Consider the following 15,837-nt stretch of genomic DNA (forward strand, 5'->3'; position numbering starts at 1 on the left):
AATAATTCCCCGGCAACAACACTTCAACAATCGGAAATCTTCACTCTGCCAATTCCGGTAACCGGCCCTGCGTCAAGAGCCTCTACAAGTATGCGAAACTACCAGTAATCCCCAATCAAGGGTTTGTCAGTCCGAGAATAAAGATTCAAAACCAACCATTTCAGGACTGCTTCCCATTCAGCGGCACCTAGTGAGTGGAATAATTCACAGACACCAAAGGGAAACTTCACTCAAGTCAATCTCGGTAACCGACCCGACACTGCTTCAATAGCCTTAAGAATAACCCATCAAAAGCTTTCTCAGTCAGAGTCATAAGATTCAAACCAACTAAGTTTGATGAGTCCAGTAGGCCGAGGTAAAATTTTATTGGGAGTAATTTTGTTAATAAATAGTAAAGCTATTGTATTGAGAATAGCATAACTCGTTGGATTTATGGTTAAAAGAACACGAGAGGAAATAAGCTAGGCTACTTAGGCCTAATTTCAGAACAATTTCTAATAGTTAGGCCTACCCTACAATCCAGTGAAGATAAGTGATGTAGGATATATTGTATTATTTTTGGTTTTTGAATCTTTATCCTCGGACTGACAAAGCTTTGATAGGTTACTTCTGGTACCGTAGTCGAGGCTTTTGACGCAGGGCTGGTTACCGAGATTGTTAGATTGAAGTTTTCCGATTGTTGAAGCGTTGTTGGCTGGGAATTATCCAATTCCATTCACTAGGTGCCGCTTAATGGAGAGCAGTCCTGAAATGCGTTGCTCAAGCGCACACCCCGAGAGTCACACCAGCGCCGCGTGATCTTGCACACTTGCGCGTAACCACTGAGCTAACATTGGTATGAATGGAAAGAGTCTACGTTTATTGTAAATTTGAGATGGAATCAAACAGCATTTATTTGAATGAAAAAATGAGAAGCTGAGGAAGATCGAAGGGACGTCCCAAAACGAGATAACTTGAAACTGTGACGAATGTCAGCGGGATGGGCATGGAGGTGAAGGAGTTTGTGAAGAATCGAGAGCAGTGGAATAAAAAGGTTTATAGGAAAAAGGTTTATAGAGTGACCGAGAGTCGGAACCGACGATGATCATCTGATCATTCGAATGGAAAAAAATGATCTAAAGGAATTACTGTAATATCAAGCGCAAAGTACGCTAAGGATGTGTAGCCTACTGTGTAGGCAAGGCGACCTTCTCCATGTCCTTTTAAATAAATTAAGGCATATGCAGAAATGATGAAACTGCAGACAAAACGGCGATCTATTAAACCTGTAGCGTGGTAGCTTAGGTTAGAGCTTAAAGTTCGCCACTTTTACGCCAAGTTTCAATTGAAGTCTTGCATTTAAACTACAAAATCAGCTTTCAGTCACCGCAATTTTCTGAATAAAATTACCGCTGCTGGTCTTGCCAGATCACGTCACATTATTGAGCAACAAATCTGGCGTTTTCAACAAACTATCACAAAGCAGAAGGGGCAATAAACCAAACGAAAATTTATGCCTGGCTACAGGTAGGCCTATTGCACAAAATGCAGTTGCAGCTCGAAGTTTAGTGCCTGAAATGCGAAATGCACTCGAAATAGCGTTGTGCAGTCGGATTGAAGGTAGAAAGTAGTTGACTCGAATTTACGAAATTCTTGTGTTGGGAATAACTTGACGCAATACCATCACTGTATTTCTTCACCTTAGCTTTTATTTAAATTTTTTGTTTCAATCGAAGAACATTATGGAGTTGTGGGCCGCAGTAGAATAAGCAACACAACTGTTATTAAAATATAATTATACAATAAATATAAGACTTCTAAAATCGAGAAAAATAATTGTCATGGATAGAACCACGGCTGTGGAGTCAAGCGAAAAATGAAAGACTCCGACTTTAGTGTTGCCAGATTTTCTTTAAAAATAATTGTCCTTTTTCACATTTTTAAAATGCAATTTCAGTTTAAGTTGTGTCCGCAATTAAAAAGGCAATTTTCAAAAACTGACAAGATCAAACAGTTCTTTTCTCTCGTGAAGTTTTATAGCCCAATAGGCTACGGAGAACATGAAACAATATTTTGAAAAAAAGATTGCAAACTAAAAATTTATTGGTTATCGCTTTGTATTAAGCCAGAGTCGGTCTTTTTTAGCGACTCGGGACACGCCAAAATCTCTCTGACTCCACAGTCCTGAATATAGCGGAGTCAATCACACAGTTCAGTCATCAAGGCTAAATTAGCATATCGTTCCTCATAAGGCAAGTAATTTCACTCAAGGTGTTGAACATACCACGTCTATTGACCGATTGTAACTCAAAGTGACAAGCTCGGGTTAGCAATCATGAATCAGTGAGTGTGGAAAGTTAAGTAGCTACAATTTCTTTTTTACAATAAACTGTAAATTGAGAAAACGAAAATGTGTAAAAAGTGATGTTGTGCAGAATAAGAATTCCATATAAAACGTGCATATACGTAAAACAAGATTAGTTGAGATTAGTAGGCCTAGATGATATGACCACCACTAGATTGACATGGAAACAATAAATCCGAATGATGAAAGCACTTAGAGCAATTATATCGTCTGAATACAGTGGTCCGTGACGCATTAAGCTTTAAAACGTGAGATCAATGCTAAAAGCAATTTTAAAACTTTCAGAGTTGAATAAAGTTTTGTTGTGACAGGTGGAATGGATTCGACGACATCTGATAATCAGGGTCGTAAAAGGGTAGACCGTCGGTCCCAGCAGCTCACACGACGACCGTAGTTTGGTCATGACGAAGCGCTCTCCGAAGAAAACAGAATTGCCAGCTCAATCTTGCCTTTTGTTGTCGGTTTAAAAAATGTTTAGTTTTAATCGTTTGGAGGTGGCCATCAAGGTCAGATGAAAATAACAATTATCCAACTGAAAAGCATCCAGACGAGGAAGTTACTCAGCATAATAGAATGATAGATCAACACAGTTTTCTGTACAAACAAATCTGAAAGTAAATGCACCGACTAAGGGGCGCATATCAAGCAGACAACACTGTTGCACAAGAGAAGCAGCGCATTTGTTCAATAAAATTCAGAAAAACGGGACAAAATTTTACGCTTTTTTACAAAATGATAATTAAAAAACCATGTTTGTTTGTAAGATACAATTCTCGCATGTGCTAACCGTAATCCTGGAATAAAATGAATGTGTCTTTTCTGGGCTATCTGAAGGAGTGACAACAAGGTAAGTGCACACGCTTGCTTGCATAAACTCTGGGCAAGTTTCAAAGGAAAATCAAACTCTTTTCAACATCTCAACTTAAAAAATAAAAGATCTGATGTTACAAAAGACAAAATCTGTCAAGAAATGACAACTTGAAGTGTTACATCCCGGACCCCCCGGCAGCACCAGGGGTGCACTGCAACAAACGCACAATTGAAGGGTCGTTCTTGGCTCCCTCTACGAATTCATCAATCGTAATGCAACCTGTCAAAAAATAGGTGTCTGGTGAATAAGATAAAAGTTCTAAAAAGATGATTCTATTTTAAGAAAAAGATGTCTCTAATTCTATTTCTCGAAGATAGGATTAGGTCCACAAAGCACACGCTTCGGATATCAAAAAAGAACAAAAAAAAACATTATTTCATGCTAAAAGCATCATTACACACGTATCGCAATACCATGGACTTTATGCGGAGGTCAGTCACTGAAATTATAAAAGTATAAAATTAGTTACAAGAAATTGTTGAAAATAAAAACATTGCATTGTAAAAAAGTATTGTTTATTTCAACATTTTAGCTAAAAATTAAAAATGGGTCTAGCTTGTAGCCAACACATCTATGAATATCACGTTTCAACAAAGAAGTAATAGTGGCATGCGAAAGTACAAAGTGATAAGTACAAGCGGAAACTTCAAAGTGTTAATCACAGCGAGACAGCATTTGAGTCAATAGTTCAGGCTATTTTTAGTACACGGAACTCCCACAGCAGTGGTCTTAGAGTAAATATTAGTTCAACAATATTTGAACAAGTATAATATTTAAACGAATTGTGAAAATTTTTAAACATGATACATTGATACTCTTGGTGGTATAACTTAGACAAACCTTGGGTAAGCACAGTAACTAATTAGGCTACCAAGCAGCAAAAAAAATGTTACTTTGGGCATAAAGCTCACCTCTCATCGTAATGCCCAATCTTGTGCACCGTATGGTATGCACTCATTTTCGAAAAACAAGTCAAACTGACACCACTTGCATAGTAAGAGGGAATTTTCATTTTTCATGTGTAAAGTATAATCAGCTTAAAATATGTATTTGTCAACACCACAAAACTTATACCATATCCAAAACCTCTATGTATGCCATGCATACATAACAGTACACCCTAAAAATAAACTTATGAAATATGTTTGTCTTCATGAACGCTATATCCCAGTTCAAGTATGTAACAATATGTTGTTTACTGTCTTCCTTGTTTCATTGGTTACTTCGTTGACGTGTTTTATCCTCCGGCTGTTCTCTGTTGCTAATTGTTGTGAGCGAGCTGCCTTCATTTTTTAGTATGGTTTGAGTTGGGGTAGTTAGAAATAGTGTAGTGAGTAAGTAAGTAAAGGTGAGTCCCATACTTGATCCAAGCATCGGGGAACGAGAAAATATGGTTCGCATTAGACTAAGCCTTCGGCACTAACGTAGTGAGTATAAAACCAAATAAAAGGTGGAAAGAAACCGTAAAGGATGACTTAACAAAAAGAAACCTAACAATTGAACATACTAACGATAGAAAGAAATGGAGTCGCTGCAGCCAACTGGTCGATCCTGATGTTTCAAGATGAAGACCAGGCTTCTTTGAAGCAAAAAAAAAAGATTATTTGTTTTATCGTTTATCAACTTAGCTATATACGGTACTTGGATATGATGCCAAAATACTCCACAAAAATGTAAATGTTTGCTCTGCCCGTGAGTCGCCACTGAGCTGATAGCTAGTAGATACACGCAAGACTACGTCTTTCTGTATTGTTGCCTTGACAACAGGGACTCATTTGTATTTTCTTTTCATACAAGATTGTCACATGAGCAGTATGCGACTCTTTGGATTGTATCTCGAGATTGATAGGTCATAAGCACAAGTATTGGAACAAACCAGAAAATTGATTTATACGTTCCTCTTAAAATAAAGCAATTCTGCGAAGTAGACAGGTTTAGTGGGTTTATCTTGTGCGCGATAACTGCCACGTACAGGAGGAAACCGTTATAAGATTTTTCAAAAGTTTTATGATGTTGGCATGCCCGGCTGCTCACATGCGACGCGTCGTAAAGATAAAACTATGCAAACAGTAATAAGTTAAACGTCACATGAAGCCACGTTCGTGACATTTCTTCAGGAGCATAGAGACCAGAAGGGGTCCTAGTTAATCTTTACGATGTTTTGTGATCATATCTATATTCCAAGACGATTCCTTTCACGAAGGAAGATCATTAACCCTGTACAATAATCAATATAATCATGCAGCACCTTGTCAATGTGAGCGTCATACGCGGCCGGGACAAACTAGCTGACGCACGTACCGTCATGGTTTTTGTCCATTTGTTGAAATATCTTTTCAGTTCTTTTTTCTGGAGTAGATTCATCTTCGGGCATTTTCATAACCGCTCCGACCATTTTGTAAATCGCCTAAAAAAATATTCATGAAGAAAAAAATGTACTACGTGAACGTGAATATATTACGTACTGTCTCCCTCAATAGACATACAAGAAAGTACACGCAAAATAGCATTATTGCATCAACTGCACGAAAAACAATAAAACTGTAGAGCGCACTCTTTGGATGAACGTCTTCACCACGCACACCATAGCGACCTAGAAAGGTCACCATGCACGTAAGTATACGTCAGGGAAGTGCGATTACTTAGTAACCAGCCATTTACGACGCGATGCAGTGTAATGATTGTGGTACTCTGTTAAACGGGAACTTTCTGGTTTTTTAAATCTACTAATAAATCAATGTTCTATCGGAACATTTGCATAGATAATGGAGATAGAGCATAACATTTTAAACCCAATTTAACAAAAGTTTCCGATGTGAAGAAATGGAGCATAAGTGTCCAACAACTCAGGATAAGAGTAAGCCGCCTGGTCGGTGGGCAAAAAACTAATTGAAGCTTCAACTCTTCCGCAACGTTTGCAACGCAACAGTCCATAAGCTCTCATAAAAGTTCGTATGTTTGTTAAGCAGCATGCGTCACAGAGCAGCGATAATGCCACTTTCTTTTATACTCTTCTCAATCTATCAAACTCATCAAAAATTGTCCAAGTAACAAGACTATCATTATCTCTATTGACAAAGAACTTTAACTGATGGCGTCTGCAATCATCCTTTGAAGCAACATGGCCTAACGCAGCAATGGTGTTGTTACATGAATTCATCGTCTAAAGAAGATGATTAGAATTCATAAATAAATAATAACTTCTTTTTTTCGTTAAAATTTGACATTTTGTCCGACTTCTAAATTCATCATTTTGTGGCATGTATCAGTTTAACATAAACTACCGTACTTGGGAAACGTAGTGAAGTTGGGCGACCTTAACGATTTGGATTCGCTACTGATTTTGAAGAACCTCTATATATCATACAATGAATAGTGATAAGGCAAGTATGAAAAGGAGTTTTATTTTGAAATACTTCAAAAAAAGATGTTGTCCAAGCATCCCTTAGTAAACCTTCGTAGAGCATGGTGCAACGTATAAACTAAAAAAAAATTATAAAAAAAAAAATACAAAAAGATTCAGCAGTTCGTTCAAAGCAATTCAATTCAGAAAACTCCAACACAGCATTGCAGCAAAAACCGGATACTTACCCGAACAATATCCAGCATCTCCTCTTTTGAAATCTGTCCATTGCCATCACAATCATACATAGAGAATGCCCATCGCAATTTGTCTTCCAGCTTTCCTCGTGACGTCACGCTTAGTGCACATATGAACTCACGGAAGTCAATGGTATCTGTGGCAAATGCAACTTTAATCATACGAGTTACTTTTTCAACAACACATCAATTACAAAAGGCATGCACTGTTTCACCATATTTCACACGCAAACTGGAAGGATATCATTGATCTGTTTACTATTGGATAGTTCCTACTCTTGGATCACAAAAAATGGAGAAACGGATCGATGCCTTCGAGCTCTGGACATATAGGCAAATGCTAAAAATTTCATGGAAACAAAAGATCACTAACGATGAAGTAAGAATGATTTGGACAACAAACATCACTAAATGGACAAAATTAAGTTATGAAAATGCAGTACGAACAGCGCATGTTCGAGAACAATGGCGCATTGTATCTAACCCTCAATGCAACGATGATGAGTGCTTGCTGTTTGCGTGGTGGAAAAAGCAAACGTAAGATGAACGCTTGATATAGTGTAACAACTCTTGTAACTTTGAATGGACTACTTTGGTCATTAAAAATTCTCAGTATATATTTCGTTCACATACATGGACAAACGAGAAAGAAATCTATATTTGTAACACACCAGCATGTGCCCTATGCGGAGAGACAATAAATAGGTTTACGAAAGATTTTCACTTAAACAAACAAAATTCAAACAACCTATAGCATTCATTTCAATGGTAAAGAGCAAGAAGTTTGCATTTATCTCACCTACTGTACTTCCATTGTTCACTTTTTAACTAGAAAACTCTGAATTTCTTGCTCTAACATGCAACAATACAATGAACAGAGGTTTCGCTACAAAAACGTGCCGCAAAAAACCATAGCCACAATAGTGCATAGGTCAAAACATGTTCTATATGCCACTTCACTTCAGTTTCCTACATATGTGACATTTTCATTCATGCATGGATTTACACTACACACAACTTTTGTGGGTTGGTAGTATGGAGAGTAAAACAAGCTTTTCAAAACGCAGTATAATCGGTGATAATATAAACATTGCTTTCTTTTGTGCAAGTAATTACTGAGCATCATAGCATAAAGCAGGAGTTCTAACCGATCTATGATACAACTTTCTGAGGGTCTGCTGCTACAAATAGCAAATAAGATATATTTCCACTTAATTGGGCAATGCCGTCAGGTCTTGATTTAAATTAAGCTGTGTGACAAAACTACTGAATGGCAACAATTGGAACTACAGTAGGTTTTCCAGAGCAATTTGGGGAGTAAATCTAAACTTAAGTTTGTTTCTCAAGAGGTTTTTGAGGTGCACAAAAAATTTTTAATACACAAATCGCATACCGGTGATTCGCATACCAATAAATGGCATAAACACCCTTTTACACAGGGCATTGTAAACCCTAAACCAGGGCTTCCCAAACTTTTTCGCTCGCGACCCCTTTTAATCTCCTAAAATTTTCCGCGACCCCCTTTACGGTTAAAGGAATAAACAATGCGAAATATACGTTTGTGATATATATTGAAAGGTTTAATTTGAACGAAAACTAAAAGCAAGTTTTCCGTACTCGAAGCCTACTACTTTACTAGGCCTTGTAGCCTGCTAAAAACAAAACCAAACAACAGTAAACACATTTATTCAGTGTGATGGGTGCGACTGCTCTCTGTGACAAAGCAAGTCTAGCCGTCGCTCGATGTTTGTCAATGCTGGTCTCAAGGCAGCTTCAATGTTATTTGCGCTGGAACGGTATTTTATCAACTTTGAAAACACTGACACTCACATATACGTGGAGACAAACGGCAGGAGTGCGGTCACTCCTAAGCCATATAGGCCTAATGGTGTATATTCCGGTCTAACATTAGGCTAAGCCAAAAAGTGTGAAACTTTTTTCCAGAAAATTCAAGCCACAACTTAGTTGAAAAATAGATCTGCAAATTTTTCTTGAAATTTGAAAGAGAGGTAATCGGTACTTTGTTTTTGCATGATCCGCCCCGTTAGCTCAGTGGTTACGCGCCCAGCTCAAGATCACGCGGCGCAAGTTCGACTCTCGGGGTGTGCGCTTGAGCAACGCATTTCAGGACGGCTCTCCATTAAATGGCACCTAGTGAATGGAATACTTCTTCTGCAACAATCGGAAAACTTCACTCTGCCAATCTCGGTAACCGGCCCTGTGTCAAGAGCCTCTGCAAGTATGCGAAACTACCAGGAATAACCCATCAAGGCTTTGTCAGTCCGAGGATAAAGATTCAAAACCAACCAACCAAATGGGTTTTGGATCAAATCTAAAAGTATTGTCCAATTCTGGAAGAAAATACTTTTAAGCTCTTTCAACAGTCTTGAGAAGTGTCGATAACCAGAGGCTTAATATAACGTTTGATTCCATGTCATTGTTAGCCAAAAAACTTTTCAGCAAATGAGATTATTTCAAATAAATCATTTTCAATGTTTTGTTTCTAGATGTTTAATTTTTTGATGAACGCTCCAACTTTAGGTTTCCATGTAAAAACATAAATGTTTTCCCCTTGGAAGGACAAATTAAATTCGTATCCGTTTTTCAGGCAAACCTGACAAATAACATAATTTGAAAAGCCTTTCCTAAAACGTCTTTACAAACACGGTGGACAAAGGTAGGGATCCCTAGGACAAAGGCTATACTTTTTCCGTTGGAAAATTTACGACTTAATTTTTCAACACTAATAATCTGTTCTTCTTCGTCGTATGAGCTGTTCTTCGGACTATATGTTTGGGCATGATGTCATCAGCCACTCGACAGTCTCGTCATCCAGGGCCTTCAGTCCAAGCGTTCCATGTGGTGGTTGATGGATTGGGCAGTCATGGACGACATGATCTACTGTCTGGTCTGTGGCGCCACACTCGCATCCCGGTGAGGGAGCCAGGCCCCATCTGCACATGTCTGAACGAAAGCGACCGACGCCGGTTCGTAGGCGGTTAAGCCGGACCCACGCGAGTCTTGCGAGGGACATTCCCGGAGGGTGGGGATCGACGTCGGGTAGGAAATCACGGAGTCGGGAGGTGTTGTTTTGCCACTTCATGTTCCATGTGTAGTTCGTCCAGTGTGCCGCACTTATTCCAAGATCTTCAACGTTGTTCAGAAGCTGTTGTGCGGCGGGTACAAATGGGCGTCTTGATTTCAGTCGCTGCTGTCCTCCAGGTAGGCGCTGGAGTGTACTGTGGAGGAGGTGGTCGGGGTCCAGTGCGCAACGAGCAAGGGAAATCATGGCTCCTTTACGGCGAAGCTCAGCAGGTTGGATGCCTGCAAGGATGGGAAGGCAGTCCGTTGGAGTGGGACGCAGACATCCAGTCACAGTGCGTAGTGCGTCATTGATGGCGGTGTCAATGTGGTGGGTGTGAGAGCTGCGGCACCACACTGGTGCGCAGTACTCAGCGGTAGAATGGACGAGGGCCAAGGTAGCTGTGCGAAGGGTTTTCGCATCAGCTCCCCAGCCGGAACCCGCCAGCCGCCTCAAAAGTGCAACGCGCGCAGATAGTTTTTTGCGCAGTGACTCCAGGTGTCGTCGGTACGTGAGTGACCTGTCCAGGGTTACGCCGAGGTAGGTGGGTTCGGCGCAGTAGGGGAGGTGTTCGTCATCGGTGGTAATATTGATCTCACGTTTTGCTTCCTTGTTGTTTAGATGGAAGGCCGCCGACGCTGTCTTTGCCTTGCTGAGCTGTAGCTTCCATTTCTGGAGATATGTTGATATAGTTGACATGTCCTGGCTTAGGTTCCTCTCCATTGACTGCCAATCTCCGGCTGGATGCAGGAGAGCCAGATCGTCTGCGTAAGCATACTTCCTGGAGATGGTGTCAGGCAGGTCATAGATGTAAGTGTTAAAGAGGAGGGGAGCCAGGACAGAGCCCTGTGGGACGCCGTTCCTGAGTCGACGTAGTCTACTTCGTCGGCCGCTACCGGTGGAAAGGGTAAAGCTGCGGTTTTGCACAAGTTCCATAATCATATGGACCATGTGCCTGTCAGGAAGGAGACGGAGTAGTTTGCAGGTAAGGCCGCTGTGCCATACAGTGTCGTAGGCAGCCGTGAGATCGACAAACACGGCGCCAGCCTTCTTTTTTGCCGAGAAGCTGTCCTCGATGTCTTGGGTCATCAGAGTGACCTGGTCTACGGTTGATCTTCCGTGGCGAAAGCCGGCTTGTTCCCGAGGGAGCTGAGGGTCTATTATCGGTTCGACACGGGCGTAGATAAGTCTCTCGAGTATCTTGAAGGGGATACAGAGCAGAGAGATGGGGCGGTAGCTCTTCGGATCTCCTGGGGGCTTCTTCGGCTTTGGGACTGCAACCACTAGGGCTCTTCTCCAGATTCTTGGGATGCGCAGGTGACGCAAGCAGCAGGAAAGGAAGTCTTTTAACCAGGACCTCATAGAGGGGGCAGCTTGGAGTATTAGTTCCGGGCATAGGTGGTCAAGGCCCGGGGATTTGCCTGGCTTTAGGTGCTGGAGGGCGGAGGCAAATTCTTCTGGGGTAAACTCACCAGAGATGTTGCCCTCTACAGGTGTTGGGACCTTCCAGAGGTCCGTCATTTCCTTGAGTACGGACTTGTCTGATTCACGGTCTCTCGTTCTGTGCACTCCATTTTTCACAAGTTGTGAGGCGATGGCATTTGCTGAAATGGGACATTGGCGACGAGAGGCACGTGATCTGCCAGTGAGGTTGTTGAGTGTACTCCATGCTGTGCGGCTGGAGTGCGTGAAGTCGATTGAGTCTATGGCTTCTGTCCAGCGCTTCTTCCTCTTTGAATCCAATCTTGCCAGCAGGGCTGTTGCTGAGTTGGTGGTGGCGGTGCCCTGGGGGGAACGGAGGAAGTCGCGGTAGAGCCTGTCGCACTCCACATCCCAGCAAGGTATGTAGATTTCCGGCGACCTCGCGGGATGGAGTCTTTTGCCGCAGATATGGTTGCATCACAGAAGTCCTGGTAGGCTTCATCCACTTTGATGGTGTGTGGGGATGGGAGGTACTGCGTAGCTTCGTTTGTGAGGAAGCTGTAGTATTCCCAATCGGCCTTTCTGAAGTTCCATCGCTTGACAGGCTTGCTCGGAATAGGTGTGGCGAGCAAGGGGGCCGTGATTAGCGAGGGTCGGTGTTGAGACCTTGGGAACTTCTCTAGCACACGTCTGTCCGGCTGGCGATTATCGGGGTCATCACTTGCGAAAGCCAGGTCTGGGTTCGTGCCAATGTTCCAACGACCGGAGTGGAAGCTCGGTGCGCCCTTAGGATCGTATAAGAGGGCGAGGTTGTTGTTGGTTGCCCAAGCGGCCAGACTTTCTCCGTCGTTGTTGATGGAGTTGTAGCCCCAGTCAGTGTGGTGGCAGTTAAAATCGCCAGCGTAGAGGCTGGGGTGGGGGAACACTGGGATGGCTGTTGATGTTATCCGCGAAGGTGGGGGCTTGTAGACATTGACAATGTTGTAGCCTGCTACATCTACACAAAGCCACTCGATCTCCGATTGAGCTTGGGATTGGTCAACCAAGGACCAGCTCAGCCGGTCATGGACAAACGTGGCGAGGCCGTGTTTCCTGCTGCAGGTTGCGCCTGCGAGTGTGAAGTTGGTTATAACCAACTTATCCACAGATGTACAGTGAGTCTCCTGGAGGAGGATGATGAGGGCTTGATGCTTGGTGGCCAGGTGCTCGATGATGTTGAGCTTGCTGGCCGTGATGCCCTCGGTGTTCAGCTGCAGTACGGTGGGTCGTCGGTACTTTTCGACAGTGCGAGCACTGCCGTGCCCTGAAGAGGGCATTTCCCTACCCACCCTGCGCTGAACAGTCTCATTAGCTCTTGTTTGACAAGCTTCGTTTCGCATACGTATTTTGTATAATTTCGTATGTTACTGACGGGGGGGACCACGTGAAGGTGCTTGTCTTCCTTTAATAATCTGTTAAAGCATTGGCTTTAGTTTTGAAATCCACATTTGCAATGCATAAAAGAGGATTTTAAACTCCTATTCTATATTTCACTAGGCTATATAAATTTAAAAAATACGGGTAGCCTATTGAGTGCATTACGCGACCCCTCTGGGGGTCGCGACCCCCACTTTGGGAAGCCCTGCCCTAAACCAATGCCATGATTATCCTGACTGCTTACCCTATTTAAAATGAAATTTAGTAGCAATCAATTGCTTTAAAATTTCAAAAGTAATCCAAAAGCATGTAATACTGGCCTGACTCAACAACTATTAAGCAACCAACAACTCGCTCAGTCTGTTGTGAACGCTTTGTGAGTGCTATTGAATGTACATTTGTATTACGTATGATTTTGTTCACTATGCGGTACGGGATTAAAATAATGATAGTTTGGAAAATTAAAAAACATGATCAGGCCCAAGGCAACGCATGCAGAGGTTTTCATATTTCGAAATTGTCATGAGATGGTTGGAATGACAGTGTGGCTACTGAAGATGTTTTTATTTTTAGTGTTGATAAGAAAATTGACAGTAATTTCCAAACTTTGATCTCACACTTGAAAACAAACATTTATCATTTAGTGAATTGCAAGACGCAACACACAGTGCAATAAAGCACTACGGTACAAATATACTGTAGGCTATACAGTACACACAATACAGCAGCATGACATATTAGGGTGGGCTGAATACCACATCTGTTTTAAATTATAAAAAAAAGGTTCTAAAAAGCTGCGAAACGGACTTAGAAATCATTTCTCAATATTTTAGGGGGTGGCCCTCTCTAACAGCTGTGCCACCTGGCCCAAAAGGTTAAATCGCCATATCTTGAAAATTACTCCTACTCAAGCTGTCCAAAGAACTTTGAGATTTTGCTTCATTTAAAACCAGGGTGGAAAATATATCAGCATCCAAAATAAAAAAGTTTTGATTGAGTACAGGAAAAAAAGTGAAACACCTCTCTCAGATTGCCTGGCCTAGGCTATTCAATTGTTGGACCCCAAGTTTTGCTATTTTACTTATGAAATAGAAATAATAACCCTTGACCTGAAACAAACACATACGGCTGAGAAGCATAAATTAATACAATACACTGTTCAGCAGAACTTATATAACTTTATAATTTACAATTTGTGTGATTTTGATCCCACAATTTAGCATAAAAAGCATTTTTTCGAAATAACTTATATAATTTGTAGTGCAACCAGGATAAAAAGAACAAATAGAACTTTGATAAAAAGAACAAATAGAATTGGATAAAAAGAACAAATAGAACCGAAAACAAATAGAACTTTGGGTTTCTGCTTCTTTTGAGTATTGTTTAACCTTCCGCGGTAAGTAGTTTTCGAGATACGGTGATTTGACCTTTATTCATTTGATCTTTTGGGCCAGGTGGCATGACCGTGAGAGAGGGCAATCCCCATAAATTTTGAGTAATTAATTCTAAGTCTATTTGGCAAGTTTTAGAACTTTATTTTTTGAAATTCACATAAAAGTGTTTTTTAGCCCACCCTAATGATGTATTGGTATTTAAATATTTGAAAGGCATGTTATCTAAACATCATCAGTCCCAGTAATTTTGAATAATATATAATAATCAAACTTCTAGGCTACTGCACATTAAAAATATATATATAGCTGTGGTGTAGCGCGTGTCGTCACGCACCACATCTCTCTTGCCGACAGCGCAGTGTGGGTTTGCCGATTGCCTGGCTTGGCTTCTCTTGGTTTCTATCGTGTTGGTTCATTCTCTAGTTTTCAGTTAACAGTGTAGCAGTGCAATCGGCAGTTTAAGTAAAGTCTTGTTTTAGTTTGTCATTTAATACTTTTTGTTAACATTCCTTAAAGCTAGTTTTCAATTGCAGGATATTCACGTTTCAAGTTTATTAAAGCCTACTTTACTGAAATGAGTTTGTTGGTTTCAATGTAGGTCATGTCAATAGCCTATAGAGGCTTAGCATCGATCCACTTGAAGTCACAAGATGTAGAAGACTGCGTTGGTAAAGATACGTGCAATGCATGAAAGACATCACATGGTTGAAGAAAATTCAGTGACGTCCATGGAAAATTGGAAATGACCCTCAACCAAGTGGCACGGAAAAATACAATAAAACAGAATAGGCTAGGCAATTGTTAGAGTCCAACCCTTGCAATACGAGGATCAGGAGATGTTAAATCATAGAGAGAAATATATAATACAGTCATACAACAGGAACAAAATTATTATTTCAAAAACCACAACACTGGATGATACAGTAAAGCAAGAATTATTCAGAAATGTTTAATGTCAATATAGGACATCCTGGGTTTTTTTTTCGGTCATTGACCGATTTTTTAGCAAAATGTGCGAAAAAAATATAGTCAATTCGGTCAAAATGTCTGAAAAAATATATAGTCAATTCGGTCAAAATGTCCGAAAAAAACATCGTTTCTCAGCAAAACTTTATGTTGTAGCTAGTCAGGAAGTGCAAATTTTGGTTTGTATCAGCTACTTGAAAGGAAATATTTTCTTCAGAAAAAATGACCAAAATAAATAAAAAATGACCGAATTTTTTCAAGTCATTTCGAACAAATGACCAAAAAGTCTCAGCAAAAAAAAAAAAAAAAAACCAGAGGACATCCCATGTGCCGTTTAAAGCTTTATAAGTAGCTGATAACTGGTGATGTAGGTTACTGGTTATATGCAAAAATACTGTAATATTGGAATTTAGCATCCTACCAGCTACCACCTGTCAAGCTTGAATATATCATAAAACTAAAAAAACTAACCACGCAAAGTGTGCCACTTAGTGATGAGTAAGTTTCAAAGTCAATATTTCAATAATCCCTTGTCTAACAAGTATTAATTTTTTTTCAAATGAGTTATGTCAACATGACATAATACATGGACAAAAGAGGATGCTTTTGACAGGTCGATGTGAAGGCAGGGTGTGTAAACGCGATTGCGCATGTTGAGATGGATCTAACCACTCTTGGGTACATCACCATATTAACACTGGACTACACACAGTCAACATAACGCATAGCCTAATAATCCTGA

The 15,837-nt window shown here is 40.7% G+C and overlaps 1 protein-coding gene across 1 annotated transcript in view; it reads right to left on the bottom strand.

Annotated features, from left to right (window-relative positions):
- Positions 1 to 1,675: 1,675 nt before the first annotated feature.
- LOC145764595 (neurocalcin-delta-like) overlaps positions 1,676 to 15,837 on the bottom strand; it is a 35,906-nt gene continuing 21,744 nt past the window's right edge. The window contains exons 3-5 of the mRNA XM_082576224.1: positions 6,807 to 6,952; positions 5,517 to 5,622; positions 1,676 to 3,434 (exon numbers count right to left, since the gene is read on the bottom strand). Coding sequence (XP_082432350.1) covers positions 3,331 to 3,434; positions 5,517 to 5,622; positions 6,807 to 6,952 — 356 coding nt within the window. The 3' untranslated portion in view covers positions 1,676 to 3,330. The remainder of the gene's footprint in view (positions 3,435 to 5,516; positions 5,623 to 6,806; positions 6,953 to 15,837) is intronic.

Source organism: Aplidium turbinatum, chromosome 2 (genome assembly GCF_918807975.1).
Source record: "Aplidium turbinatum chromosome 2, kaAplTurb1.1, whole genome shotgun sequence".
NCBI classification, from domain to species: Eukaryota; Metazoa; Chordata; class Ascidiacea; order Aplousobranchia; family Polyclinidae; genus Aplidium; species Aplidium turbinatum.